This window comes from Cyclopterus lumpus, chromosome 25, assembly GCF_009769545.1.
Source record: "Cyclopterus lumpus isolate fCycLum1 chromosome 25, fCycLum1.pri, whole genome shotgun sequence".
NCBI lineage: Eukaryota > Metazoa > Chordata > Actinopteri > Perciformes > Cyclopteridae > Cyclopterus > Cyclopterus lumpus.
The window spans coordinates 12,307,186-12,333,727 of NC_046990.1; the positions used below are offsets into that span (position 1 = coordinate 12,307,186).

General features: G+C 44.5%; 6 protein-coding genes and 1 long non-coding RNA gene across 9 annotated transcripts in view; 4 read left to right on the forward strand and 3 right to left on the reverse strand.

Moving 5' to 3' along the window:
- Positions 1 to 297: 297 nt before the first annotated feature.
- Positions 298 to 5,600, forward strand: LOC117728247 (apoptosis-associated speck-like protein containing a CARD). The gene is made up of 3 exons (XM_034529054.1): positions 298 to 665; positions 3,035 to 3,105; positions 5,446 to 5,600. Exons 1-2 carry the CDS (start codon positions 413 to 415, stop codon positions 3,058 to 3,060), a joined length of 279 nt encoding a protein of 92 aa, XP_034384945.1. The 5' UTR covers positions 298 to 412; the 3' UTR covers positions 3,061 to 3,105; positions 5,446 to 5,600.
- A 936-nt stretch (positions 5,601 to 6,536) lies between these two features.
- On the forward strand, positions 6,537 to 8,954 carry pycard (PYD and CARD domain containing). Its single transcript, XM_034529053.1, has 4 exons — positions 6,537 to 6,873; positions 7,208 to 7,246; positions 7,716 to 7,775; positions 8,408 to 8,954. Exons 1-4 carry the CDS (start codon positions 6,621 to 6,623, stop codon positions 8,671 to 8,673), a joined length of 618 nt encoding a protein of 205 aa, XP_034384944.1. The 5' UTR covers positions 6,537 to 6,620; the 3' UTR covers positions 8,674 to 8,954.
- A 1,107-nt stretch (positions 8,955 to 10,061) lies between these two features.
- Positions 10,062 to 19,401, forward strand: dnajc28 (DnaJ (Hsp40) homolog, subfamily C, member 28). Its single transcript, XM_034529038.1, is given in 5 exon segments — positions 10,062 to 10,242; positions 10,568 to 10,888; positions 10,891 to 11,146; positions 11,148 to 12,445; positions 17,315 to 19,401. Coding segments are annotated over 3 exon segments (1,065 nt in total). The 5' UTR covers positions 10,062 to 10,242; positions 10,568 to 10,569; the 3' UTR covers positions 11,638 to 12,445; positions 17,315 to 19,401.
- Positions 11,953 to 12,387, reverse strand: LOC117728237 (potassium voltage-gated channel subfamily E member 1-like). Its single transcript, XM_034529042.1, has one exon. The coding sequence runs from the start codon at positions 12,373 to 12,375 to the stop codon at positions 11,953 to 11,955; it is 423 nt and encodes a 140-aa protein (XP_034384933.1). The 5' UTR covers positions 12,376 to 12,387.
- Positions 13,895 to 18,159, reverse strand: si:ch211-225p5.8 (uncharacterized protein LOC555567 homolog). The gene is made up of 5 exons (XM_034529041.1): positions 18,065 to 18,159; positions 17,291 to 17,457; positions 16,556 to 16,790; positions 15,637 to 15,796; positions 13,895 to 14,933 (listed from the first exon to the last, which is right to left on the reverse strand). The coding sequence occupies exons 1-5, from the start codon at positions 18,105 to 18,107 to the stop codon at positions 14,927 to 14,929; spliced, it is 612 nt and encodes a 203-aa protein (XP_034384932.1). The 5' UTR covers positions 18,108 to 18,159; the 3' UTR covers positions 13,895 to 14,926.
- A 408-nt stretch (positions 19,402 to 19,809) lies between the features above and the next one.
- Positions 19,810 to 25,690, reverse strand: LOC117728239. The gene is made up of 3 exons (XR_004609116.1): positions 25,602 to 25,690; positions 24,558 to 24,740; positions 19,810 to 20,519 (listed from the first exon to the last, which is right to left on the reverse strand). It is a non-coding gene; the product is annotated as an uncharacterized LOC117728239 (long non-coding RNA).
- gramd1a (GRAM domain containing 1A) overlaps positions 21,325 to 26,542 on the forward strand; it is a 34,487-nt gene continuing 29,269 nt past the window's right edge. The window contains exons 1-2 of one of the 3 annotated variants that reach the window (XM_034529034.1): positions 21,325 to 21,355; positions 24,377 to 24,755. In XM_034529034.1, the coding sequence (XP_034384925.1) occupies positions 21,340 to 21,355; positions 24,377 to 24,755 (395 nt within the window). In that variant the 5' untranslated portion in view covers positions 21,325 to 21,339. Of the gene's footprint in view, positions 21,356 to 21,847; positions 22,453 to 24,376; positions 24,756 to 26,542 lie in introns of those variants that run through there. The other 2 variants (XM_034529035.1, XM_034529036.1) reach the window with 2 other exon arrangements.

Consider the following 26,542-nt stretch of genomic DNA (forward strand, 5'->3'; position numbering starts at 1 on the left):
GCTTATAATATCTCATATAATGTATCCGCAACGGGCTCTTCCGCATCGAGTGCTGCCTTCAAGTGCTGCTCGTCTGAGAGAGCGTTTACAACCTATTGTGTGGAACTCGTATACATCCTCTATACATATATATATATATATATATATATACATATAAACATCAGGGTATTACTTATGATATGGTATTCATACAGTCTGTCCTATTACATTGTAATATTTGCACTTTTTAATTTACATCATATTTGCAGATGTGACCGTCACGCCAGGGTCTCAAGATTTCGATACCCATTGAACGCATCTTTGTCAAAGTGGTTGTTCACACATCGACTGCCTGCGAGCCAAACAACAGCCAAACAACAGCCAAACAACAACAATACAAACAACAACCAGATCTCCTTTAGAGGTTCAAGAGATGCTTCCCAAAACTATGAAGATGGCTTTAGCGGAAATGTTGGAGAACCTGACGGAACGCAACTTGGAAAAGTTCTGCCACCAGCTTCTGGACCGCAGAGGGGAGCAGAAGGTCCGGACCTGCCGCGTGGAGGGTAAGTCCCGCTTACAGATCGTGGACGTCCTGGTGTCCACGTTCACGGAGCCCGGAGCCGTGCGCGTGTCCGTGGAGATCCTGAGACAGATCCACTGCAACGAGGAAGCGGAGCAGCTTGGTGAGCGCGCATGAACACACACAGGGACACACACACACACACATGAACACACACAGGGACACACACACACACATGAACACACACACGGACACACAGGAACACACACAGGGACACACAGGGACACACACACACATGAACACACACACGGACACACACAGGGACACACAGGGACACACACACATGAACACACACATGAATACACACAGGAATACACACAGGGACACACACACACAGGGACACACACATGAACACACACAGGGACACACACAGGGACACACACAGGGACACACACATGAATACACACAGGAATACACAGGAACATACACAGGAACACACACAGGGACACACAGGGACACACACACACAGGGACACACACACACACACATGAACACACACACGGACACACAGGAACACACACAGGGACACACAGGGACACACACACACATGAACACACACACGGACACACACAGGGACACACAGGGACACACACACATGAACACACACATGAATACACACAGGAATACACACAGGGACACACACACACAGGGACACACACATGAACACACACAGGGACACACACAGGGACACACACAGGGACACACACATGAATACACACAGGAATACACAGGAACATACACAGGAACACACACAGGGACACACACAGGGACACACAGGGACACACACACACAGGGACACACACATGAACATACACAGGAACACACACAGGGACACACAGGGACACACACAGGGACACACAGGGACACACACAGGGACACACACATGAATACACACAGGAATACACACAGGAACACACAGGAACACACACAGGGACACACACAGGAACACACAGGGACACACACAGGGACACACAGGGACACACACAGGAACACACAGGAACACACACAGGGACACACACAGGGACACACAGGGACACACACAGGGACACACACAGGGACACACACAGGAACACACAGGGACACACACAGGGACACACAGGAACACACACAGGGACACACACAGGGACACACACAGGAACACACAGGGACACACACATGAACACACACAGGAACACACACATGAATACACACAGGAATACACACAGGAACACACAGGAACACACACAGGGACACACACAGGAACACACAGGGACACACACAGGGACACACAGGGACACACACAGGAACACACAGGAACACACACAGGGACACACACAGGGACACACAGGGACACACACAGGAACACACAGGAACACACACAGGGACACACACATGAACACACACAGGAACACACAGGGACACACAGGGACACACACAGGGACACACACAGGGACACACACAGGAACACACAGGGACACACACATGAACACACACAGGAACACAAACAGGGACACACAGGGACACACACAGGGACACACACACACACATGAACATACACAGGGACACACACACACACATAAACACACACATGAACACACACAGGGACACACACAGGGACACACACAGGAACACACATGAACACACACAGGGACACACAGGGACACACACAGGGACACACAGGGACACACAGGGACACACACAGGGACACACACAGGAACACACAGGGACACACACAGGAACACACACAGGGACACACACAGGAACACACACAGGGACACACACAGGAACACACAGGGACACACACATGAACACACACAGGAACACAAACAGGGACACACAGGGACACACACAGGGACACACACACACACATGAACATACACAGGGACACACACACACACACATAAACACACACATGAACACACACAGGGACACACACAGGGACACACACAGGAACACACATGAACACACACAGGGACACACAGGGACACACACAGGGACACACACACACATGAACACACACATGAACACACACAGGGACACACACAGGGACACACACACACACATGGACACACACAGGGACACACACACACACATAAACACACACATGAACACACACAGGGACACACACAGGGACACACACAGGAACACACATGAACACACACAGGGACACACAGGAACACACACAGGGACACACAGGAACACACACAGGGACACACACACACACACATGAACACACACATGTTGGTTCATGCTGACGTTCCCACGACAGATGGAAACGCTGGAGCTTTATTTGTTTGATGTTTGAGTCTAAATACAAAAGAGAATCTTCCACCAGGAGATGCTTCTTTCCTTACGGTTAAAATGAGCTGAATACACAATCTGTGAATGAGTGAATTCTTTGTCAATGACCCAGACTAATGTGAACGGAGGAGATCTGTCAGTGCTGTTTAACACTAGTGTCACATTTGTTTCTGTTTTGTTCTTCTTTTGCAGTCACAGCGACAACTGGAGGACACTAGGACACCTCTCAGGGACAACTGGAGGACAGGAGACACCACTGGACAGTGAGTTGACCTCTCAGGGACAACTGGAGGACAGGAGACACCACTGGACAGTGAGTTGACCTCTCAGGGACAACTGGAGGACACTAGACACCACTGGACAGTGAGTTGACCTCTCAGGGACAACTGGAGGACAGGAGACACCACTGGACAGTGAGTTGACCTCTCAGGGACAACTGGAGGACAGGAGACACCACAGGACAGTGAGTTGACCTCTCAGGGACAACTGGAGGACAGGAGACACCACTGGACGGTGAGTTGACCTCTCAGTGACAACTGGAGGACAGGAGACACCACAGGACAGTGAGTTGACCTCTCAGTGACAACTGGAGGACACTAGACACCACAGGACAGTGAGTTGACCTCTCAGGGACAACTGGAGGACACTAGACACCACAGGACAGTGAGTTGACCTCTCAGGGACAACTGGAGGACACTAGACACCACAGGACAGTGAGTTGACCTCTCAGTGACAACTGGAGGACACTAGACACCACAGGACAGTGAGTTGACCTCTCAGGGACAACTGGAGGACAGGAGACACCACAGGACAGTGAGTTGACCTCTCAGGGACAACTGGAGGACACTAGACACCACAGGACAGTGAGTTGACCTCTCAGTGACAACTGGAGGACACTAGACACCACAGGACAGTGAGTTGACCTCTCAGGGACAACTGGAGGACAGGAGACACCACAGGACAGTGAGTTGACCTCTCAGGGACAACTGGAGGACAGGAGACACCACAGGACAGTGAGTTGACCTCTCAGGGACAACTGGAGGACAGGAGACACCACAGGACAGTGAGTTGACCTCTCAGTGACAACTGGAGGACACTAGACACCACAGGACAGTGAGTTGACCTCTCAGTGACAACTGGAGGACACTAGACACCACAGGACAGTGAGTTGACCTCTCAGGGACAACTGGAGGACACTAGACACCACAGGACCGTGAGTTGACCTCTCAGGGACAACTGGAGGACAGGAGACACCACAGGACAGTGAGTTGACCTCTCAGGGACAACTGGAGGACAGGAGACACCACAGGACAGTGAGTTGACCTCTCAGGGACAACTGGAGGACACTAGACACCACAGGACAGTGAGTTGACCTCTCAGGGACAACTGGAGGACAGGAGACACCACAGGACAGTGAGTTGACCTCTCAGGGACAACTGGAGGACACTAGACACCACAGGACAGTGAGTTGACCTCTCAGGGACAACTGGAGGACAGGAGACACCACAGGACAGTGAGTTGACCTCTCAGGGACAACTGGAGGACACTAGACACCACAGGACAGTGAGTTGACCTCTCAGGGACAACTGGAGGACAGGAGACACCACAGGACAGTGAGTTGACCTCTCAGGGACAACTGGAGGTCAGGAGACACCACAGGACAGTGAGTTGACCTCTCAGGGACAACTGGAGGACACTAGACACCACAGGACAGTGAGTTGACCTCTCAGGGACAACTGGAGGACAGGAGACACCACAGGACAGTGAGTTGACCTCTCAGGGACAACTGGAGGACACTAGACACCACAGGACAGTGAGTTGACCTCTCAGGGACAACTGGAGGACAGGAGACACCACAGGACAGTGAGTTGACCTCTCAGGGACAACTGGAGGACAGGAGACACCACAGGACAGTGAGTTGACCTCTCAGGGACAACTGGAGGACAGGAGACACCACAGGACAGTGAGTTGACCTCTCAGGGACAACTGGAGGACACTAGACACCACAGGACAGTGAGTTGACCTCTCAGGGACAACTGGAGGACACTAGACACCACAGGACAGTGAGTTGACCTCTCAGGGACAACTGGAGGACACTAGACACCACAGGACAGTGAGTTGACCTCTCAGGGACAACTGGAGGACAGGAGACACCACAGGACAGTGAGTTGACCTCTCAGGGACAACTGGAGGACAGGAGACACCACAGGACCGTGAGTTGACCTCTCAGGGGTTTGAACTGTAAAGCAAAGAGTATATTTACTATTCAAATGAAATGTTTCCAGATGCAAGGCCCTGGTGGGAGAAGGTACACATTAGTGTTACATGTTGTGTTCCCTCTAAGAGGAATAAACGCAATGACATGTATCAAATGCTTCCATGTGTGTGATCAGCTGTTCATGTTGTCACAATAAAGTTATAATCCTTCAAATGTTCATGAAATCAAACCCCATTGCTCATTTTATTCATTGTGTGTTTATTTTTCATTTAATGTATTTACATTCAGTAATTGCAGCATGCCAGCAACATTCTCCGGATGAAGGCGCGGTTGCTGTGTAACTCCCATTGTTCAGTACTGAGGGAGTGTTGTTCTCTGTCCTCAGGGAAACACTCTATGCTCATCCAGGACATGGACAGCGTCGCACCATATTGGACAAACTATCCAGCAACAATATCCATAAGATGGATGTCTGCAGAAACCAACTTGAAAGACAAATCAATATTTTGTACTTATTCATAATAAACAGTCTTCCTTGGGTCTTTTTCTTCTGTGGCTCACAGTGTTTTAGAAAAGCATAGGTAGTTATCAACATTGATCCTATTCAATATATGACTTTATATAAATTAACCTTTTATTGTCTAGAAAAACAACCATGTAGACATTTTACTGTGTCCAAGACAGCTGTTATTACATGATCTTTACCTAAAAAGAGGGATTGCATTAAATAAAATGCTCTTTCAATAAATAACAATGAGTGTTCATACTGTTACAAAAATAAGGCACCATTCACGGCACAAGAGTTGTCATAAAAGGTGTTTAATAATGTTAATAAATTATATTTTGGTACATTTTATTTATATAGCTCAATATTTACCTGTAGGGGCTTTTACAATCTGAACAGCATACAAGACCCAATGTTATAAAAAAAAAGAATGCTTTAGACGTGAAAACAACTTATGACTTATTATTATTTATGTACCTATTATTTTAGTCTGAAGAGTCTGTGCGTGCTACAGGACGACAGGCCGCTGACTTCCAGAGAACCAGGGTCTCTAACGGGGCAGCGGGGGGAAGGACGCCCCCCGTCGGCCTGGTGGGGGGCAGAGGGGTTAGCAGAGTGCTTCACATCAGGGTCAGTTGCAGTATTTATAACCCCATGAGGAAGTGAGTCCATCCGATGAATGGATGAGCCTACATGATATACGCTAATTGAAGTCATGTTTGTCAGGGACAAACCAGAGGTGTAAATAAAACACCCACACCTTCATGTAGATGATCTCAATTCATGTTGTGTGTGTGGACATCATCATGATTAAATCACCTTTTGTTCACAAGGAAAACATGGGACACAACAAGAGGGTGAATTCACTTTGAGTCGCCTAATTAATAATAAAAGATGAATTACTTGTTGTTAAAAAAAGTTTAACATTCAACTTATTATCAACACATAATTATGTTGTTATCAATATATCTTGATGAAGCATTTTCCGACGGCACTTGAAGGCATCATTTGTGTCTTCCTCCGGCTGGCTTCTATCTATCTATCTTCGGTAAGAAATGGCTCCCAAATCCGCGAGAAAGGCGATAAAAGACGCGTTGGAGACCCTGTCAAAGAAGAACTTTGACCGGTTCTGCGACGCGCTGTTGGACCGCAGAGCAGAGCCGCGGGTCCGGCGCAACGCGCTGGAGGGGGAAAGCTACTTAGTGGTCGGGAACGTGTTGGTGGAAACGTTTACCGAGGCCAGAGCTCCGGGAGTCGTCGTGGAGTTGTTGAGGGAGATCAACTGTCACCAGGTTGCAGACACACTCGGTAACTATGTGGGTTTGACTACATCCGGCTTAGGAGCAGAGCACTGCAGATACACAACGCTGCCTTCAGCACGAGGTCCTTCAGGAGCTCATGTTTGAACCACCCCGCTTCGGTTTTACTTTCGATTTTGGAGCAGTGGCGGATTGAGCTGCGGGGCACAAGATAAAAGGGCCCCCGCTGTATGAAGCAGGCACAGTCTTAAATACACCATGAACAGTGATTCTCACGTTGAAGTCATCTTCTGCCCAAACCCAGTCTAGAGATCACAGAATGTGTCCTACATTCATCCTGGAGCTCGTAATGACGTCATGTGTTTCTCTTCCTGTTTTTGCAGCTGAAGAGACCAGTGGACAGTCCTCAAAGCCCGGTTCAGGTGAGATGTTGTTGTTTTGACAGTTTGTTGTTCACATGAGACATTACAGATTAGTTAGAATACAGTATTCTCTGCATTACGATGTGAATGTGGAGCTGAAAAACTGTGCTTTGGGATTTGACCTCAGAAGATAATATAGGGCAACAGAAGTTTAGACTCCAGTTCATATCTATTGTAGAATAGAAGATGCAGGTCTAACTTGTTCTCCAGCCCAGGCTCAGGAGCAATGAAAGGAACACACTCTACATTTATGATGATGACACTGACTCGCACAATGTGTGTCTAAAAACCAGGAAGATGAAGTTGAGTACAAATTAGGTGCAGAAAGAGCTTTTGTGAGACACAGTCTGTGCCTTTTATTCATTTTCTATTGCTGTCATGAAAGATTATCTTTTTATTTGCTGTGTGCATGAAGAAAAACAGGACCCCGGACACTAAGCAATATTAATTTTCCATAAATTTGTTTCAGCCGTGAGACCCTCAGCTGGAGCAACTGGTGTGAATACCATGGCAGAAGATAACTGCTCAGGTAGTATGATGTCTTCTTAGCTAATTTAATTCACGCTGCCTAAAATCAGTCACTGATCAGATTGTTTAGAGAATAAAAAATCCAGAATCTGAGACTATGAAAGCGATTTGCTGCACGGTTGGATATTTAGAACGGGTCTAACTTGTTGTCCAAACGTGCTGCATGGTTTTATTACAATTCAAATGAATACTTATTCTGTATTGGAGTTGGATGAGAAGACCTCTGATGTTTCTCCAGAGTTTAAACATCGGCCGATATCTTGTTTGTTTAATTTGTACATAAAACCCAAACTTTGGACCGAGCAGCTGTTCTCCCGTGCCTCCGATCTTTATGCTAAGCTAAGCTAAATGTCTCGAGCTCATCTTACACTCGGCAAGAAAACCAATAAGCGTATTTCCCCAAAATGTCATTGTAAATATAATGTGGGAATGGCATTTGCAGAAATTAAAATGTTGTAACTGTAAGATGTTCCCTAATTCAATGAATGCAATACACATGCAACTGAACTACAATATATAGAAATCACTGTTACAGAATCTGAAGTCCTTTTTCTTAGACTCGTATCAAGTTGGCTTCATGTTATCTCTAAATCTAATATGTCATTATGGAGTAATGTTTCCCTCTTTCCTCAGGGGAAGACTTTGTGAATAAACATAGAGCCGAGCTGATCGAGAGAGTGACCGACATTGGAGCCATTATGGATGGACTCCTCGACAAAGAAGTCACCTCACAGGGGATTTATGATGAAATCATGGCTACCCCTAACAAAAGGGATAAGATGAGGTTGCTCTACTCTGGTGCCCTGCATGCTGCTGGACGTGAAGGCAAAGAAGTCTTCTACAAACTCCTTGAGGAAAATGAGAAATATCTCATGAAGGATCTCAAGAAAAAGAAATGAATGTTGTGGTGAAATTCATTTTTAGACCAAATATATAGTCAATCTGGGCCCATTTGTTTTAATACAATAACAACAGGGGGGGTAATGTTAATTCTATGTCTCTCTAAAAAAGGCTTTATGTTTATACACCTGCTTCGCCTTAAATATACATATAAGTTAGCTCAATTTTGTATTTGGTGTGGTGCTTCTTCTGCCTGATCAGTGCGGCTCATGATGAGACAATCATGTAAAAAAAAATTGGAAATGTATATAAATTCATAATAAAGTCTTAATAATGATTATCTTGTGTGGTTCTGAGTTTCAGTGAATGGAGTCTTAAAAATACTATTTAAAGCAAATATAATGATGTGTACGCTACCACTACATGGTGTACGCTAGCACAGGTAGCATCAGGTGGTTTAGGTGTGGGGGGCGGGGCACTCCATGGTGTAGGCTAGCACAGGTAGCATCAGGTGGTTTAGGTGGGGGGCGGGGCACTCCATGGTGTACGCTAGCACAGGTAGCATCAGGTGGTTTAGGTGGGGGGCGGGGCACTCCATGGTGTACGCTAGCACAGGTAGCATCAGGTGGTTTAGGTGTGGGGGGCGGGGCACTCCATGGTGTACGCTAGCACAGGTAGCATCAGGTGGTTTAGGTGTGGGGGGGGCGGGGCACTCCATGGTGTACGCTAGCACAGGTAGCATCAGGTGGTTTAGGTGGGGGGCGGGGCACTCCATGGTGTACGCTAGCACAGGTAGCATCAGGTGGTTTAGGTGTGGGGGGCGGGGCACTCCATGGTGTACGCTAGCACAGGTAGCATCAGGTGGTTTAGGTGTGGGGGGGGCGGGGCACTCCATGGTGTACGCTAGCACAGGTAGCATCAGGTGGTTTAGGTGGGGGGCGGGGCACTCCATGGTGTACGCTAGCACAGGTAGCATCAGGTGGTTTAGGTGTGGGGGGGGCGGGGCACTCCATGGTGTACGCTAGCACAGGTAGCATCAGGTGGTTTAGGTGTGGGGGGGGCGGGGCACTCCATGGTGTACGCTAGCACAGGTAGCATCAGGTGGTTTAGGTGTGGGGAGGCGGGGCACAAGCGGGACGCTTGTCCTCACAGGCCGGCCGAGGGGCGAAGTAACACCGGAGCTCCGCAGAGTGGCGAGCCGGCGGAGGTCGCTGAACCGCGGGGCAGATTTGATTGAGAAATAAAGACCCTAGACTGACTGACTGACTGACTGACTGACTGTCTCTCTCTCTCTCTCTCTCTCTCTCTCGTTATATTCTAGGTTCTGTTTTACTAAAATGTCTGGTCAAAGTAATGTAGATACATGTGTTAGTTCCTGTATCGTTAGCATAGTTAGACTGTGTCCTCGACCGGAAGTTAAAACTATAAAAGTGAAAGTAACCTTTTTAAAACAGCGTGTAGCTTCCGCTGTGAGTCCATTTGTATTCTTTAGTTTAACTGTTCCTCCTCCTCCTCTCAAGGGGCGACAGAGGGCGGTACAACCACACAAATACATAGAAATGCGAGAAGAAGAAGAAGAAGAAGAAGGTCCCGTATGTAACAACAACTACAACAACAACCACACACAGGTGACTTCCTGATTTTGTTTAAAGTTGTAGGTCATGTAACGTTCACTTGCCTTCATTAAAGTCCCGTAAACGGGACCGTTTTCTTCCGTTTTTAGTGTTCATTGGTGTTAAACGTCTTGTTCTGGTTAACGTTAGTTTAGATATGAAGTTTAAGATCTTAGGTTATTAACAGTTATTATTCCGTTTGTACTACTGTTCTATTTGGATACATCATTTCTTTCCCTGACAAAAGATTTGCGGTGTTATTTCCTTAAGATATCTCCTACCTGACAGAATGACCTTTCTTTGGAGATAATTGATATGATTATTAAGTTTTTTTTTTCAGAAATGAGTTGCACTTTCCACCTCCTGGTCTCCTGCAGCAACGTCTATGATGGCCGTTCTCTGCTCGTCTTGTCTCGAGGGTTCCTGTTGCTCAGGGCGCTCAGCTCCATGCACCAGATCAGCCGCAGGCTTCAAGAGAGCTACAGGCTTCTGCGACTGCCTGACAAGGGACACAGCAGTCCTGTGCAGGTGAAAGAGGCCAAAATCTATCACCCGGACTCGGGGGCTCCGACTGCCGATGCAATGCTGTTTGCTCAGGTTGAGGAGGCCTACCGTGCTGTGCTGGCACATCAGAGTAAGACCAAGCAACCCGATGGAGGGAAGTGGAAGATGAGCACGAGTTCAGAGGTACAGCACTTCCACACAGACACTACCTCAGCTACGAGGGTGTGGGTATGGGCACGCCCAGCCAGCCTGAGCGTCAGTACCGGCAGATTCGTGTCGACCGGGCGACCGAGCAGGTTTTGAACTACCGGCAGAGGGAGCACGAGAGGGCAGCCGCTGCAGAGGGGGCGCTGGTGGAACGGGACATACGTCAGCGCAGCCGAAAGATCAAGATCACCCAGGCTGTGGAACGGCTACCTGATCCAGGAGTCCATGGGCCGAGGTGACTTCAGGAACCTGAGTGGAGCTGGAAAGCCCCTGAACAAGTTTGAGTATAATCCATACGCTGATCCTATGACCCACAACCTCAACCGCATCCTCATAGACAATGGTTACCAGCCAGCGTGGGTCGTCGCACAACGCAACATCCGAGAGGCCGCTGCTCAGATCCGAAATAGGTTACTGGCGGGCAGGGCCGGACTCGGCGACCCCCCGAACCCTAAACATCACAGGCAATGGGAGCAGCTGTGTGCGTCCGTAGAGGAGGATTTGGTGAAACTTAACAAGACGGTGGACAATTACAACCTCATCGCACCGATGCTCAACATGGAGCAGCAGGGAGAGAGAGAAAAGGAGAGGCAGATGAGGAAGGAGGAGAAGAAAAGAGCCAACGCAGTAACTAAGCCTACAAATACCAAACAAGGCTTAGTGTCCTGGATGAAGGATTTGCTCAGATTGAAACCCTAAATCTCTGAATCTTAGTGAACAGAAAATCAGTGGTTTATTTATTTTTCATCTCACTTAAACCAATCATTACAGACTTGTTCATCAGCTTACTTCTATACACTCAGAGACAATAGTCCTTCACCACTAACATGTTAGGAACTGCACATGTTGATAATGGAGATTGTTTCTATAACATTTCTGATCTGAAAATACAAACCTAACGCTGTAAATTGTGGTTGCTGTGTGACATTAAAAGTAAAGAGAATCAAAATTCTCGTGTTACAGAGTTTTACATCTTCGAATGTGGAACGTGGTTAAATAGCTGAATGTCTCCTTCTAGTCTGGCAGCTGCTCCAGTGTTGCAGGGTTGCAGATAACGACGGGCTCCTGGCTGCTGGCTCCGTTACCTGCAGCTTCCCTGTGAATCGCCTGAGCCACGGCCCTGGACGGAGTCGACACCTTGGTCCAGTCGTGGGCGATGTACTGGTGGTACGGATCCTGAGAGCTCTCCAGCTTCTTGGAGCGAATGTAGCTGAACATGATGCCGAATGTGAAGAAGCTGAACATGCCAACCACCAAGAGGATGTACATCATGCCCTGAGACTGAGCGTGGGCCCTGGCTCCAGCCACGTGGTACACGGCCTGCTGGGCAGTGTAGTTCTGATGCAACTGTGGAGACAGTTGACTTGTGCTGTTGAGGCAGTGCTGCAGGAAAGACAGCAGGAGCGACTGCAGCTCGGTGGTGTTGATGTGTGGCATGCCTGACCTCTGCTGGACGTTCAGCAAACTGCAACTGAGGAGGACCATACGAAAAAGATTGATCTCACAGGTAAGATATTTACCCCTACTTGATCTCTGCAAAAATCATTATATATTTAAACATTATTATTGTTTTGTTGATGTCTGAATTATTTTATATTTCACTATTGTATTATTATTATTATTTTGCTAATATCTGAATTATTCCCCCTAAACTGCTCATAACAGCCCAAGAGGCAACGGACAAATACGAAAATCATGGTTTCTGAGTTGAATATTACTAAACGATTTGTTTTCTGTTAGACTTAACTTTGATAGAGTGAGTGTGAGACAATGACCCACAAGTCGCAGTGATTTTAAAGATAACCCATTTATCCGGAATTTATAAACACATATTTAAGTGACACTTTGATATGTCATCATATGTCAAAATAAGACGTTGGAAATTAATTCTGACTCCTACCCAACAAACCTGAGCTTGAATGCTGGATACTCTTTTACTTGTGCTGTTATGAGAGGGAAGGTGATATAGAAACTGTCTCCCATAAATGTGTACATGATTATTCAACCTTCGTTCAGTAGAGAGAAAAGCCTACCTTTCAAGGATCTGGAATCAGTTGCTGCTGTGATTGGCATCAGCAGACATGGACCATTTCAAGTCGTGTATCTCCAGCAGGACTAGAAGAAGCTGGTCTGGAACTAGACCTCCAAAAGAAGCTACACCCCCCTGCCCCCCTCCTTGTCTTGGTCATAATGTGCCCTCCTTCGTGCTCATGCTTCTACGTGGAAGAGATATGCAGCATGTTCAACTTGTCAACACCTTTAATGAAATGAGGAGGTCACAGGCCAAGGTCAACAGCTCAGTGTAGTGAGGCACCGGTGTAGGTTTAGTGTAGATGAGTTGTGATATTGTTTTTACACAAACCTGAAGTGTTCATCTGAGTCTGAAAATCATGTGACAAGTATGTCAAATTGGCTTTAATGTATTTATTTGACAGCAAGTGGGCCCAAAGTAATCAGGGACGAACAACTATTAAGATTTGCTTGTAGATAGTTTCCATCGTCCGTTGTGGCTCAAGGCTGGTGTTTAAGGTTGTATCGTCTCATATTCAAAACATATTTCAGTGGGAGCAGGAGGAGAACAAGGCTGCATTTAGACCGGAGGTAGTGTGGACCGTCTGCAACACAGCTCAGGCTAGAGTTACAATACAACCACCTCCAAATGTCCTTGTGTGTGTGTGTGTGTGTGTGTACTGTAATCACCACAAGGAGAATTGTACAGCACCTGTCAAAAGCGGTAGTACATCTTTTCACTTATCGGTCATAAAAAGAAATAGAGGTTCACTAATAATTTTCTTAAAGAAAGAATTTATTTTGAAACTTTATCGCCCTAATAAACTTTTAAGAGTGAACCTCCGCAATCAATCTTTCAAAACGATGTGGTTTTGTGATCATCAGAGACTTCCTGAAGAAATTGGTAACATCAGCATCATGGTAGCTGAGGTTCTTAAAGGGTAATTCATATTATGGTCTGTATCAACTCACTTTTCTTCTGCTCACGTACTGTAAGTGGTGGAATGTAACTAAAGTACATTTACTCAAGTACTGTGCTCCAGTACTAATTAGAGGTATTAGTACTTTACTGTCAAATAAAACACAGTACATGCACATTTTGAGATGCATTTTCACTTTTGACGGACCGGCTCGGGATTGTCACACACAAAAAAAGATGATTTAAACCCTTTTTATTTTGTATCCAACAGGTAAAATGAGTCTGGCTTCATTACTGTTCCATGATTCTGCAAACAAAGACTCGGTGACAGTGTAAGAAGATCTCCTTTTAGTTGTCAGTGAAACAACACAAATAAAATAGGCTTTCAATAAAGAGAATCAAATGAATGATTTTTTAATACCAGAGCCCAACATATTTTATACTTTTTGCGTAAAGGTAAACAACACAACATATTTAATGCTGTGACTGTATGACATAAGCTGTTGATCTGTTACTCAAATAATAATTGATATAATGAATGTTCTATTGATAAACTAATCAAATGATTGCCTTATTTATTCAGCATTACTAAAAACACCCAAATGATTAAAAAACGTATCAGTATGCCTCAGGTCTCTGGACCGCTAGTTTAAATAGTGTCGATGGAATATGAATTGATAAAGTTATAACTCACTGGACTGAGGTCAATATTCCAGGTTTCAGGATGTTTGTAGCCACTGAGTTCCTCGTTGACCAAACACAAACATCTAAGAATCCATCTTTGCAATGATTTTACAGTAATTTGCCAAATACAAGTAATAAATAGAGGAGGCCTCTAAGTGTTGGATTATGACCGATGCCTTATTACCAAATGAGAGTTCTTTAATATGACCCTCTAGGTATCTGAGCTGAAGGCGACCCTCACATTGACGTCATGTTAGCAGGATGTCTTTAAGGAGAAAAGAACACTTTCACATGCGTCGTATTATCCCATGTTCCTAAATCCTGTGTTGCCATAAAGATAAATCTATCCTAACCGGTCCCTCGACCTGCACTCCGTCACAGCCTGGAAATAAGAACAAAAGAAAAGGGGAATTATTTAGATGTGAGAAACGGCAGCGAGAAAGTAACATTTATTTAAACATTATTGTCAAAAACATCAAAAAGACATATAATGTTGGTTATCAAGCGGATGGTGGTGAAGACTATTTCAAAATTAGCAATCATCTATATATAAATTCAGGGTTGGGCCATTGTATTTACTGATTACAAATTACATCTCAATTCTTTCAATTTCTAACATAATCTGTTGGATTACAATTTAAAAAAAATCTAATATTACTTTTGGATTAGTTCAAACATATATAGCACCTTTTAAACAAACAAACTTTAGTTCCACGAATATTCTTATTTTTAATTTTTAAACATCTCAAAACATTTTCAATGCAAATAAACTTACTTTGATATACAGTAGAATATAATAATTTAGAATTGGTCAAATCGAATTACCCTCACAAAAACTTGCTGGAGTAAACCTATATTTTGAAGACGTAATCAAGTACTTGATTTTGAAACTATAATCTGATTGCACATTTTGCTGATTATAGTTTCATATTTTTGGTATTCAGATATATGCAATCAATTACTGCCCAACCCTGTATATCGTATACTGTATTGAAGCGTATGGCATCTTTTAAGACCCCTGATCCCAGTATATTGATTAAAGGCCTAACAATTGATTTGACATCACTTTAACACAAATGACTCACTCTGCCTGATCCCTGAGAGCTTTACGGGCATCTCGAGCTTCACGCTGCTCCGAAATCTTCTTGTAACAGTAGACCAGAACCAGAACGAGCCAAAGCTGCAGAACCACGATCAGCACGTACATCATAATCTCCGCGATCACCACTGTGAGCTCCCGATTGGCTGGGAGAGAAGAACAGTGAAGAGCGGCAGTTCCTCAAACGGCCACTAGAGGCGGACTAGGTGTGAAGTGTCAATCAAGGGGCCTGGGGGCCATCAGGTAGAAATACAAAATGTATCTCTGCTGGCTTCCTTTACAATGAGGATGCCGGCCTCCCAGAGCTGCTCTTGGGGCCGCCTTGGGGACCTGTACTCTGTGCAGTGACAATAATATAACTTTATATGATAAATGTGAATGATTCACCCACCCACAGTAAAGGCCTGACTCTGATGAAGTAGTGAGAGCTTGTCCTTGACCAGACACTCCCCACTGTGTCCTTCTCCTGAGAGATTGGCTGTTTGATAGACGCAGTGGAATGAAAGCACCGCTGACCTTGGACCAGCGGGTTATCGTCTAATGTTACGCACAAAGTCCTCCGGATCCACACACTGATTAATTGGTGTCACATTGGTATAAACTAAAGTCTGGTTGAGAGAACGGGGACCCAAGGCCTTATATTCAGGTATTAAATGGTGATGGAGATAATCCAAGGAGAAGAAAGCGTACAGCTAGTTGTGGGTTGTACGGTATATTTATGAAAGTACTGTTGCTTGTTCTTTACTTGAGTCTCGCCGTTGAATGTATATCTTTCTGTAACTCCGCCCAACTTCACAGGAACATATTGGATTTTTAAACTTTCTTACTTGAGTTAGACACTTTTTGGATTGAGATTTGACATACAAAATAAAGTGTGAGTTATTGAGAGGTTCAGCCCACGTTACCTACGGCCACCACGTTGAGCTCCACCTCCTTCTCCACAGTGACGTGCTCCTCATACTGCGGCAGGAAGAGGGTGCGGTTGATTGTGCAGCGGTACGTCCCCGTGTCGTTGAAGATGACGTTATGAATGTAAATGGCTCCTATCTGAATGTCTCTGGTTTTTGTCCCGTGCCACTCCAGGCGGTCGCTGAAATCTTCATGGAGGATTTTAGCCCTGGGGTGGGCATAGTGGAAAATCTGAGTAATGGGAAAGAATGGATATTATTTTCTGAATATGCCTGTAATTCAAGGAAGGGTTGAGGAGCATGCATACCCTCTTTAAGATTCCCAGCTCTAAATATAGGCCCACTGTAGAAATATAGTAAATAAAATGGTGGACAATGTAGCAGAAGAGCTACAAATATTGTATTAATGTGTAAGTAAAACGTATTTTTAAAGATCTACTTGGTTCAATGCAAAAGCTCGTAACATGAAAATAAGTTTGATATATATATATATATATATATATATATATTGTATATGAAATCTGGATTTTTTTGTATTTAATGACCGACTTTAAAAATGTCGAGTCAACAGCTGTCCAGTTTCCAAAGTTCACAGAAAGCTGACATAGAACAAACGTAGAGGAGCACATGAAAGACATAGATTAAGATAATGAAAACAAAGAGCTTAATCAAATGTACTTCCATCTTTGATTTCATGGTAGCAGAAGAGGTAAAAGCTCGCCCTGAACTCACATGCCTGAACTCCTCCTCCTCCAGCGGTTTGAAGTGCCAGTCCACGGTGGTTCGGGCAGACACCTCCGCTCTCCTCTTGCAGGAGATGCAGCCCAACAGGAAACTTTGTCCCACCACGGCTTCAGTCAGGGAGTCCACCTCCGCACAGCCGCCATGACACGGAGACACTAAGGCGGAGAGGAAGAAGAGGAGAAGACACAGAAGTAGAACATGATGTCAAAAGGTGAAGGACACAAGAGGGGAGAACATGCAAGTGTATGATTAGCATCATATCTCACTTCATAGGATAATATGTTGAACACTAACTTACTCATTTAATGAAATATGTCTGATCAAGCTGATTGTCTGAGAATTTCATTCAACACCAAAATAAAATGGTGTGAATTAGTCTCAGGAAGGTTCAGTGGAAATATCAATCAATTAGGATTGTATATGATTTATTTTGAATGCTCCAACAGAATAAAGACAGATTCCCTTATATATTGCTCATTTACATTTACAATTAGTTCAAAGTGACTGCATTGCTTGAGCTTTGACTAATCATCCTCAAACATCAGGTGTTCGGAAACGTAAACCGTTTTAATATAAATGCATTTCATAGTCTATTAATAGCCCTGGTTGCAGTGATTACAATGTTTAAATATGTTATCTTCTGAGAAAGCTCTGAGGAACCTGAAAAGAAAGAAACTCACTGTAAAACATACAACTCCAACCAGCAACATCAATATAGCGTCTCATAATTAAAGGAATGGACATTAATGATATGCGACTTACCGAAAAGATTGAAGACAACTAAAAGAGTCGAGAGGCAAATCATTTCTGCTGGAGCAGCTGTTTCCTTGACATAAACCTGTGAAGAACTGGAGAAATATCTGTGGTGTTTAAGATCACATTACTGACGTGAAGCCTCTTGATGCCCGATTCATTCCAGGCTCAGTCATTAGTCATTAGTCCATTAGCTCTTTTCAAAAGGGCCAACAAACGAATGAAAGCCTCCAAACAGAACAAATGGTCTGAAAAAGACTCGAGTGTCCGTGTTTCTTCGCAGTAGATTGAAGTCTCCCCTGCAGTCCCTTCTGACTTTAAGCCAGCTATAATTAGAGTGTGTGAATCTAGAGAGTTGGACGTTGTGAGTGTTGAAAGCCATCAGGAAACCGGAGATGTTGACATGACTACGGCTTGACCGCCGGACGCCGGACGACAAGTTCTTTTCTGATTTAGGTAAGTTCTCCCCAAAAAAAGTTTTCTTTTTCTTTTTCAGTGGTGCTTTGCCATTTCTTGCTTTAATTTTAACTTTTGCCAAAATGTATTCATTCTTTTGTATTTGTTATTTAGTCAAAAGAAACAGAAGCAGCAGGTCCAGCATGCAAAGATCCCCGACAGGTTTGGTTAAACAAATCCTTTCAGACCATGCCGGGCGTAAAGGGATAGCTAGCTTCAACAATGCAACATGGTGCTTTTTTGGGGTCTTTAAATGCTCTGATCTCCTGTCCCTCTCCACAGGTCAGAGGTCAAGGTCAGCGATAGAACCCTGCAGCTGGCAGGGATTCAGTTCTTTGCTCAAGGACACCTACGCAGAGAAACGTTGTCAATGTTAGGTTATGAGATAACACGCATGTTATCATCTCAGGGATTCCAGCAGGTCTGTGCTAATGAAATGTAGTTCTCTGAAGATCTGCATGCTTTCTCTATAATTCCATGAAACTGACTTCAACTGGTGTCTGCGGTCCAAATCTCTCCCTGTTGAAGACCAACAACTAGATGTTGAGTTGCTTGATGTCCAGGAACAATCTGATGAGTGGGATGTTGTCAGTTTATCTTGTATTTCATTTCAAAGTGCGCTTGTTTGTTTTAAAATTGAGACTTTTTCCAGACTTGTTTTCTGACCAGAAAAGATGCAAAATCCCAAATAAGATTGCAATATCATTCTTCCTTATTCTTTTTTTTTTTTTTAAATAAAAAGCTTCTTTAGTTTAAAATATAGTATGTGATATGGATTGTGTACTGAATGCATAGCAACTTATATGGAATGTGTAATGGAAACAATCGTGCTCATTTGACTTAAAGATTTGTAAATGTTCATCACCACGTTTATAAAAATACAAGCTTCATTTTATCTTCTGTTTTTATTGCTCTCTAGCCAATACAATCATAGTCTGTTGTTGCGGTATATTAACTATTTGAATGTGCTAAACTGACAATTAACACTCTTTGTTATTCCTTCTTTTTCAGTCTTGTTTGGTGGAATCACCAAACCATACATTTGGTATCAATAAGTCAAAACAGATTTTCCTCTGAGGAGACTGCTGCAAACTGTATTCAATAATTCATAAGTAAATCATTCAGTTACTAAAACCCCAAAAGGGCTCATCTTGTAATGACATAGCTTGTCTTCTTATCTGCCGTCAAAGGGTCTTACAGTCAGGTCAGAAAAACAAGGCTGACAAAACACACACTGACTGAAGGCCTCAACTGCAAAGAGATTCACGTGGTCAGTCCAGTCAACAGTGTTGACGTGATGAATGTAATGAGTTGTTGTTTTATTGCGGGATACCTTGTCACATGTCAGATCAAATGAAACACGTCGTACAATCATTACAAAAAACAAGCTGTGCAGTGTATCAGTAGAATATAAGCTGTGTTTGTGCCAGCCAGGCTGGGTTTACGTGTTGTGTGTGTCTGTGTTGGCTGCGCTGGAGGTCATGTGATGTAACCAGATGACACAGTGAAGCGCTTGATAAGGGTTCTTGCCTCTTTTAACCTTGTGGTAGCCTGTGAATGATAATGACAATAACAAAATCAGCCAGATCAATCATGAAAAGTATACACGCGACCAAGAGTGGGAGAGAGGAAGACCTTGGATTGGCACACACACACACACACACGCACACACACACACACACACACACAAAGGGAGTAAACTTCAAGGACATGTTGGCATATGATAAGTTGTGTCTATGGGGGGTGGGCTGCACCTTTGTGACCCCACACACGTACCCACGCGATAAGTGACACACCTCCTTTCTCGCTATGCTGGTGGTGTTTCTTTATTTTTAGCACAGATCGAGTTCCAGTGCCCCGATCCAGCAGCCTGAGGTGCTCGGCAACACAACTCCCTGTGTCCTGCAGCAGCTTCTTGCTCAGCTGCATGTGTAACACAGACGTCGGTGACGTGTGGATCGCAGGAGGCCGTCACACGGCGTGAGAAGACAGAAGATGCCCGGTGAACCTATGAAAAATACGAAATTGCAAAGTCATTGTGATGCTCTGCCATTGATTTGAAAGGATACAGACTGCTGGCTGAAAATCAAAACTGAGGAGGCAGGTAAAGGCAATTACATTACAACAATAGCATATGTTCAGGATATATGTCGGTAAATACTGTTTATACCTTTAAAACTGTTGATAATAACTCAGACTTTATTTCAACCATGCAGGGCTGTACAGTTCTGTGAGGATTTCTGCCATAATGTTATTTTTATGTCTGGTACATTGAGCGCTCAGCATTATGGAAACGGGATGGGGTGTGTTCACCAGAATTAGATAAAGGTGAAGTGGTACTTGCAGTACACTATAACTGTTGGGTTCTTTTAAACCCATAAGAGCTGAAATGATTAGTAAATCAATTAGTTGATCAACACAAATCTAAGCTTATAAAAAGCTGAATATGTTTGAGTTGTGGATTGTTGGTGAGACAAAGTTGAAGACGTTAATTTGGGCTTCAGGGAACTGAAAACAACATTGTTTTTTAACATTAACACATTAGTTTTATTATTACTATTACTTTCTCGATAAAGCTGGAAAATGAAGTGAACAATTAATCAATAATAAAAAGAATCACCCAAAAATCGACCACATGTCAGTTTCTCTGCATAATGAGTGTATTTTAGACCCATGTGCTTCTGTATGTTCAAATGTCAGAGTTCATCTGAAAAAGTCTTTTGTTTTCAGCTTGGGACAAGGTGAAGTGTCATTGTTTACTGTCCGTGTCCTGGAGGAGAGGATCTCCACTCTCTTACAGGCTGCATCCTATAATAGCCGAGGACACCATGCTGCTGCAGGAGGGTGAGATGAATGTGCCTGTTTGCCACACTGACGTTTTGTAGCTGTAATTCTTTAGTAAAATGTCTGCTTAATATGAAATCCTCACGTACGGTGTTAAAGCAAGTTAGTGAGATAATGATGAGGTTATAAAAAGCATAATGACTGCACAGAACCGTGTTAGACACAAGGGGTCGCAATCTTTAAGCCCATTGATTTCGCTCCCTTCAAATGAGCTCAGAAATAATGTTTAAACTGTGTTTCCCTGTCGGCCTACTCGGTGCTTATGATGTAGGTTTATGTGTAATGTGTAGAAACCCGATGCCTGACACTGCATGGGACTGCTATTACTATTACTATTATATTATATATATTATAATCACGCCTGCAACGCGGATGCTTTGTTTGGGAGGTTCAAGTTGTTGAAGGATCCAACTCATTTCCAACGTCGTGGTTTTGTGATGTAAACACTGACTCTTCTTCTTCTGTCGCCACATCCTCTGGACAGTTATGTTCCCGGACTGTACCATAAAGTTGGTCGGAGGGGTAGTCGTCTTCTTTTGCTGGTGTCTGTGTACATTTAATAACATTGTAATGGTTTTACTCTTTTCAATTCTAGAATAAGAGAGTTGACAGCCTCGGTGTGTTGATGTCACATCAGACATTGGTTGCAGGGCCCATGTGTCTCCTGATGGGACTGGTCGAACCCCCCCGGCCCTGCGCGCTAAGTCAACCAGCCGACTAACTGGCGTTCCTTTTCACTTTTAGACAAAGTATCTGGAGTAACTTTCATACCAAGTTAACGCTTTTAACGCCGAGTTTAGCTCCACATTTAGTTTAATAACGGCTGTTAAGGCGAACATGGAAGTACTTGATGTGCTGGAAGTTGAAGCCTGCTAGCCATCTTCGGCGAGCCGTCGGCCTTCCGAGGCTAACCCGGCGGTGTTCAGCGTTAGCAGGCGAGCGGCTCGCAGCCGGCCAGATGCTTCCTTTACGCTGTGGAGAATGTTGATGTGTTCCTGTGAGAAAGTGGATTTTAACATTGCCTCCCGCTCCGTGGCTCGGCTTGTTTTCGAGGCCGAGCAAGATAACAGAAACGGAGGAAACTCTTCCAATGGGAGGTAGGAGATCCACCGTGTGTCTCTCCAGGCTGCAAAGTTGTTGCTTTTTCTTTCTTCCCCTTGTCCCATTTCTAGAATGATATTAAACCCGAATTCGGGTTGCACGCCTTTTGTCCTTTGGTGTTGAACTGCGCAGGAACTCCAGCTATTGATCGCTGGCTGTGGGTTCGCAGCTCATTCAGACATCAACTCTGCAGGAACAGCTGCTCCGAATAGCCGAATAAACGTGTCTTGCGTGTTCGGACCGGAGTCCGCGTCTCAAACGGCTGTGGTCCGCGTGTGAGTTCTAATACCTTGACGTGGCCTGGTGTTTCATGGCAACAGATCGTGTGTGTGCGTGTGTGCGTGCGTGCGTGCGTGGACCCAAGAGTGAAGGCTACACAGGGATTATGGTGGATTACTCTGGACAAACAAGTCTGTGCCAAGATTGGTTTTGTTCAAACAGATCACAGCAAATACTGCCAGACGTGCTCGGGCCCCTGCCTTGGAAGTGTCTGCTTTGATGGCAACAATGGAGTGACACGCACACACAACCTTCCCTGTTGGAGGACACATCTACAGTATGTTTACATGGAGTTATGACCTTGATAGCCTGTAATGGCTGATGGCCGACCTTGGCTGTGTGAAATATGGATGTTTGTGGCTGTGTGACATTGTGCTTTCTGATAATGCTGCTATTTGTATAGAGCACCTGCCTTGTTTTGCCACGGGTCAGATGTTTATGGGCTTTCCTTGCAAGACGGCGGTTACAATTCCTCTTGGTGTCTGTATCCACTGGTAGATGCAGTGGGACCGGGGTCCTTTTACACCAGTTTAGGCTATTTCTGAGATACTTGAAGGGAGACCATCTTTAAATATGTCGCTGAAGTAATCAGCAATTCCCCAAACCAAGGTAAAAGAATACATGTCACATATCCTACGCCACTATAAATACATCCTATTGATCTTCCCTCTAACGGGAACAGTATTGCATGGCATACATCATCATCATATGATACCTCATATTCCCAGAACTGGTAGAGCATACAGTGTCAAAGACCAGACAGAAATAGCCCTCGTCTCGCAGTCATTTGTTTTAGCTGTAAAGTAAAACAATTTATACTTTTGAGATAATCATTAAATCATTTAAAGTAGTGGTCAGATATTAGGCCAGCCTTTTGAATGCAAAGTTTCTGCTCTTGTCACTCCTCAGGACACAGATCGGTCTGTCTTTGTCTGAGACTTCAACTCTTGCAAAGATGAGCATGGTTATGCAAAGGCAAGCTTGAAGTCTGCCAAAGGGAGGAAAGGGGAGGAGTACCGAAGACAGAGTGACACCGGACAGAGGAAGGGGCTGACGCTCATAAGCTTGACACAGAAAAGGATGATAGAGCATTTAGTCCCTCTTTGCCACCATACTAAAGACTGAACAACTGGAAAAGGATTGTCTGATGAACACAAAGGCCTGTGAACTTGTGTGACAGACTAACTCCCAGCTTCCTGTTGCATTGTTTTTGATTGTAAAGGAACACCGACAACACTCTTGTGAACAGCTCTGCGGTTTAACAACTTATGGGGGATTTTACTTGCCTGATGTGAAGACCCTTGCTTCAAAGGAAATATGGAGAATTATTGAATCATCTTTACTTATGGTTAGTGTTACTTAAAATGGCAGAGCTGATTTGCGCGAAGGGAGGGTGCGATGTGTTTACCCATGTTTTTCTAAAATAAATCCAACAAACGTAGGATTGGGCCATCTCGGTCTGTCGTGGTCAACTCTCAAGATGCAACAAGCACTTTGTTGTCGCCCTTGACTTGACTGAAAGAGAAAATTAAGCCCTCGAAAGCTCTTAAGATGACTATGTCCTCTCCTGTGGACCAGAGGGCATCACTTTAACTCAGCCCATTCCCGTCCCAACGCTGACTATCCTGCCACCATCCTCAGATACAGAGTCCTGGTCCCGCTCGCCTAGCCCCAGGCCGTTACGCTCTAGCCGCCATGGTCGATCCCACCGCAGCAGGACCCGATCCAAGAAACGAAATGGGGAGGAGCAAGGCTGCACTCCTAAGCGGCAGTGGGGCAAAACACCTCACATTGTAAAAGAGGAGACTACGGCGAAGGGTACCATTCAACATCGGAGCACCTCGCCCTCCTCCTCTGTGGCCAGTCCAGTGGAGGGGGATGAGCGAGGTCGGGATATCCCTTCTCAGGACCTCCTCCTGCCACCGCCACGCTCCTGGTCCCGTAGTCCCTCTCCCAGCCGGCGCTCCCGTTGGTCCTTCAGGAGCCTGCTCAGCAGAGACTCTGACTGGGAGAGCTGCAGGTTAGTGTGCTGGATTCATCCCAAATAACCAGCCGGTGAAAGATATGTCGGGGTGACTATGGATCAGTGGTTAGCATGCCCGTCTTTCAATCAAGGGGTTGGCAGTTCAATCCCCGCCCTAGTCGATGTGTCCTTGAGCAAGACACTTAACCCTGCATTGCTCCCCGTAGCTGTGTCTATGGTGTATAATGTAAAGTGTCTTTGAGTATCTTGAAAAGCACTATATAAATTAAATGGATTATTATTATTATTATTACTATGAAAGAATGAAATAAAGCACTCGCGTGCAGCATTTGTTCACTCCTTCATGAAGCCCAATGTTTTTTACCTTCATTAATTCAGTTGACGACTCTCTCTTTGAGGATGGTCTCACTTATCTTACAGCATTACAGTGCTCAGTGGCTCAGAACAGAGCAAGCACACCGTCAGCACTATGTTCGCTATGTCTCATGGGTATTCTGAGCTTGTAGCTCTGTAAAACCCTCTGAGACCAGATCTGGCTGCAATGACTGAATGGAGTGAGTGGTCTCTCATTTGTGCATGTTGGTGGAGAATTAAAAGGCCTCACGCCTGACCGATTTACGCTTGGTCGACTGTCTTTCAAAGGCTACACGAGGTCAACTGTTTTGGAGTTAATTAGCTAATGGCTAAAACTAGTGAGGACGAATTACCCTGTTAAAATCCAAACTAATTCGAGTTGATTTTTGGTGCACTATGACGTCCGATAACAAATGAGTGATGAACAAAGAATGCACTCGCTACCACGTAGAATACATGCATACTTCATATGCCCTGCAATTGATTGGTATTTTAAAAATAATAGTGTACGCTTTAAAGAAAGATTACCTTATTAAAACGGCAAAACGACAATGTTATGTAAACTGTACACACAAAGTCAGCCCGCTGTTACAGCAGTGAGGAAAAATAGAGCTGGATCAGTCATAAGGAGCTAGAGGCGGGGTTCATGCGCCATTTATCCTTCTTCCGAAGCATGACATCACCTCCAGCCAATGGGAGTGGGCTCTTAGTCTGATGATGTCATGTGAGTCCAATCAGTGGCTGTTCTGGGCACCACTGCAGAGGGCAAGCAGAGGGTGATTCTCCCTTGTGCTCCATATGAACAGCTGTGTCCTTGTCCTCTTTATTTACACATCATTTTATTGACCCAGTTATACTGAATATTAATGCAACTTAATATCCTAGATATGACTTCAAATAATTGTTTGACAGTCTTTTTGTAGTGAAAAAATATAGGTTTTATATTAAGCTAGGGACAGAATTAGGGTTAAACGATGTTTGGTAAATACTAATATGCCTTTTTAGAATAACACCCAAACACGGTGCCATAGGTTATGTAAACCATACAAAAATATCATATGAAAGACAAAAACTAAATAAATAAAAATAATCAGATTAGCCATACAATAAGAAATACCCCTATTTACCTTTAGCACTAAACATTTATTTTTTCCAATCCTGTGTTTTCAGCTCTAAATGAACAAAAGGAACTTTGACTGGCATGACAAGCTCCCCAGACACAACTGATTCACATTTTCCAAGGAACCTGGACAAATGTGTAACGTCTTTTCCAAAGAGCAGGCGCTTAACAGTCTTTTGACAAATGTTTGACAGATCAGCTGTCTGGAGCTGACACACAGGCCAATCGAGATGCATTGGAGATTAATTTGTGAACCACAAACCATATGAACTTGAATCTTCTCATGTTTGACTTGATTGGTGTCAGGACAATATTCACACTCGACTTTCTGTTCTTTTACTTGGCCTCC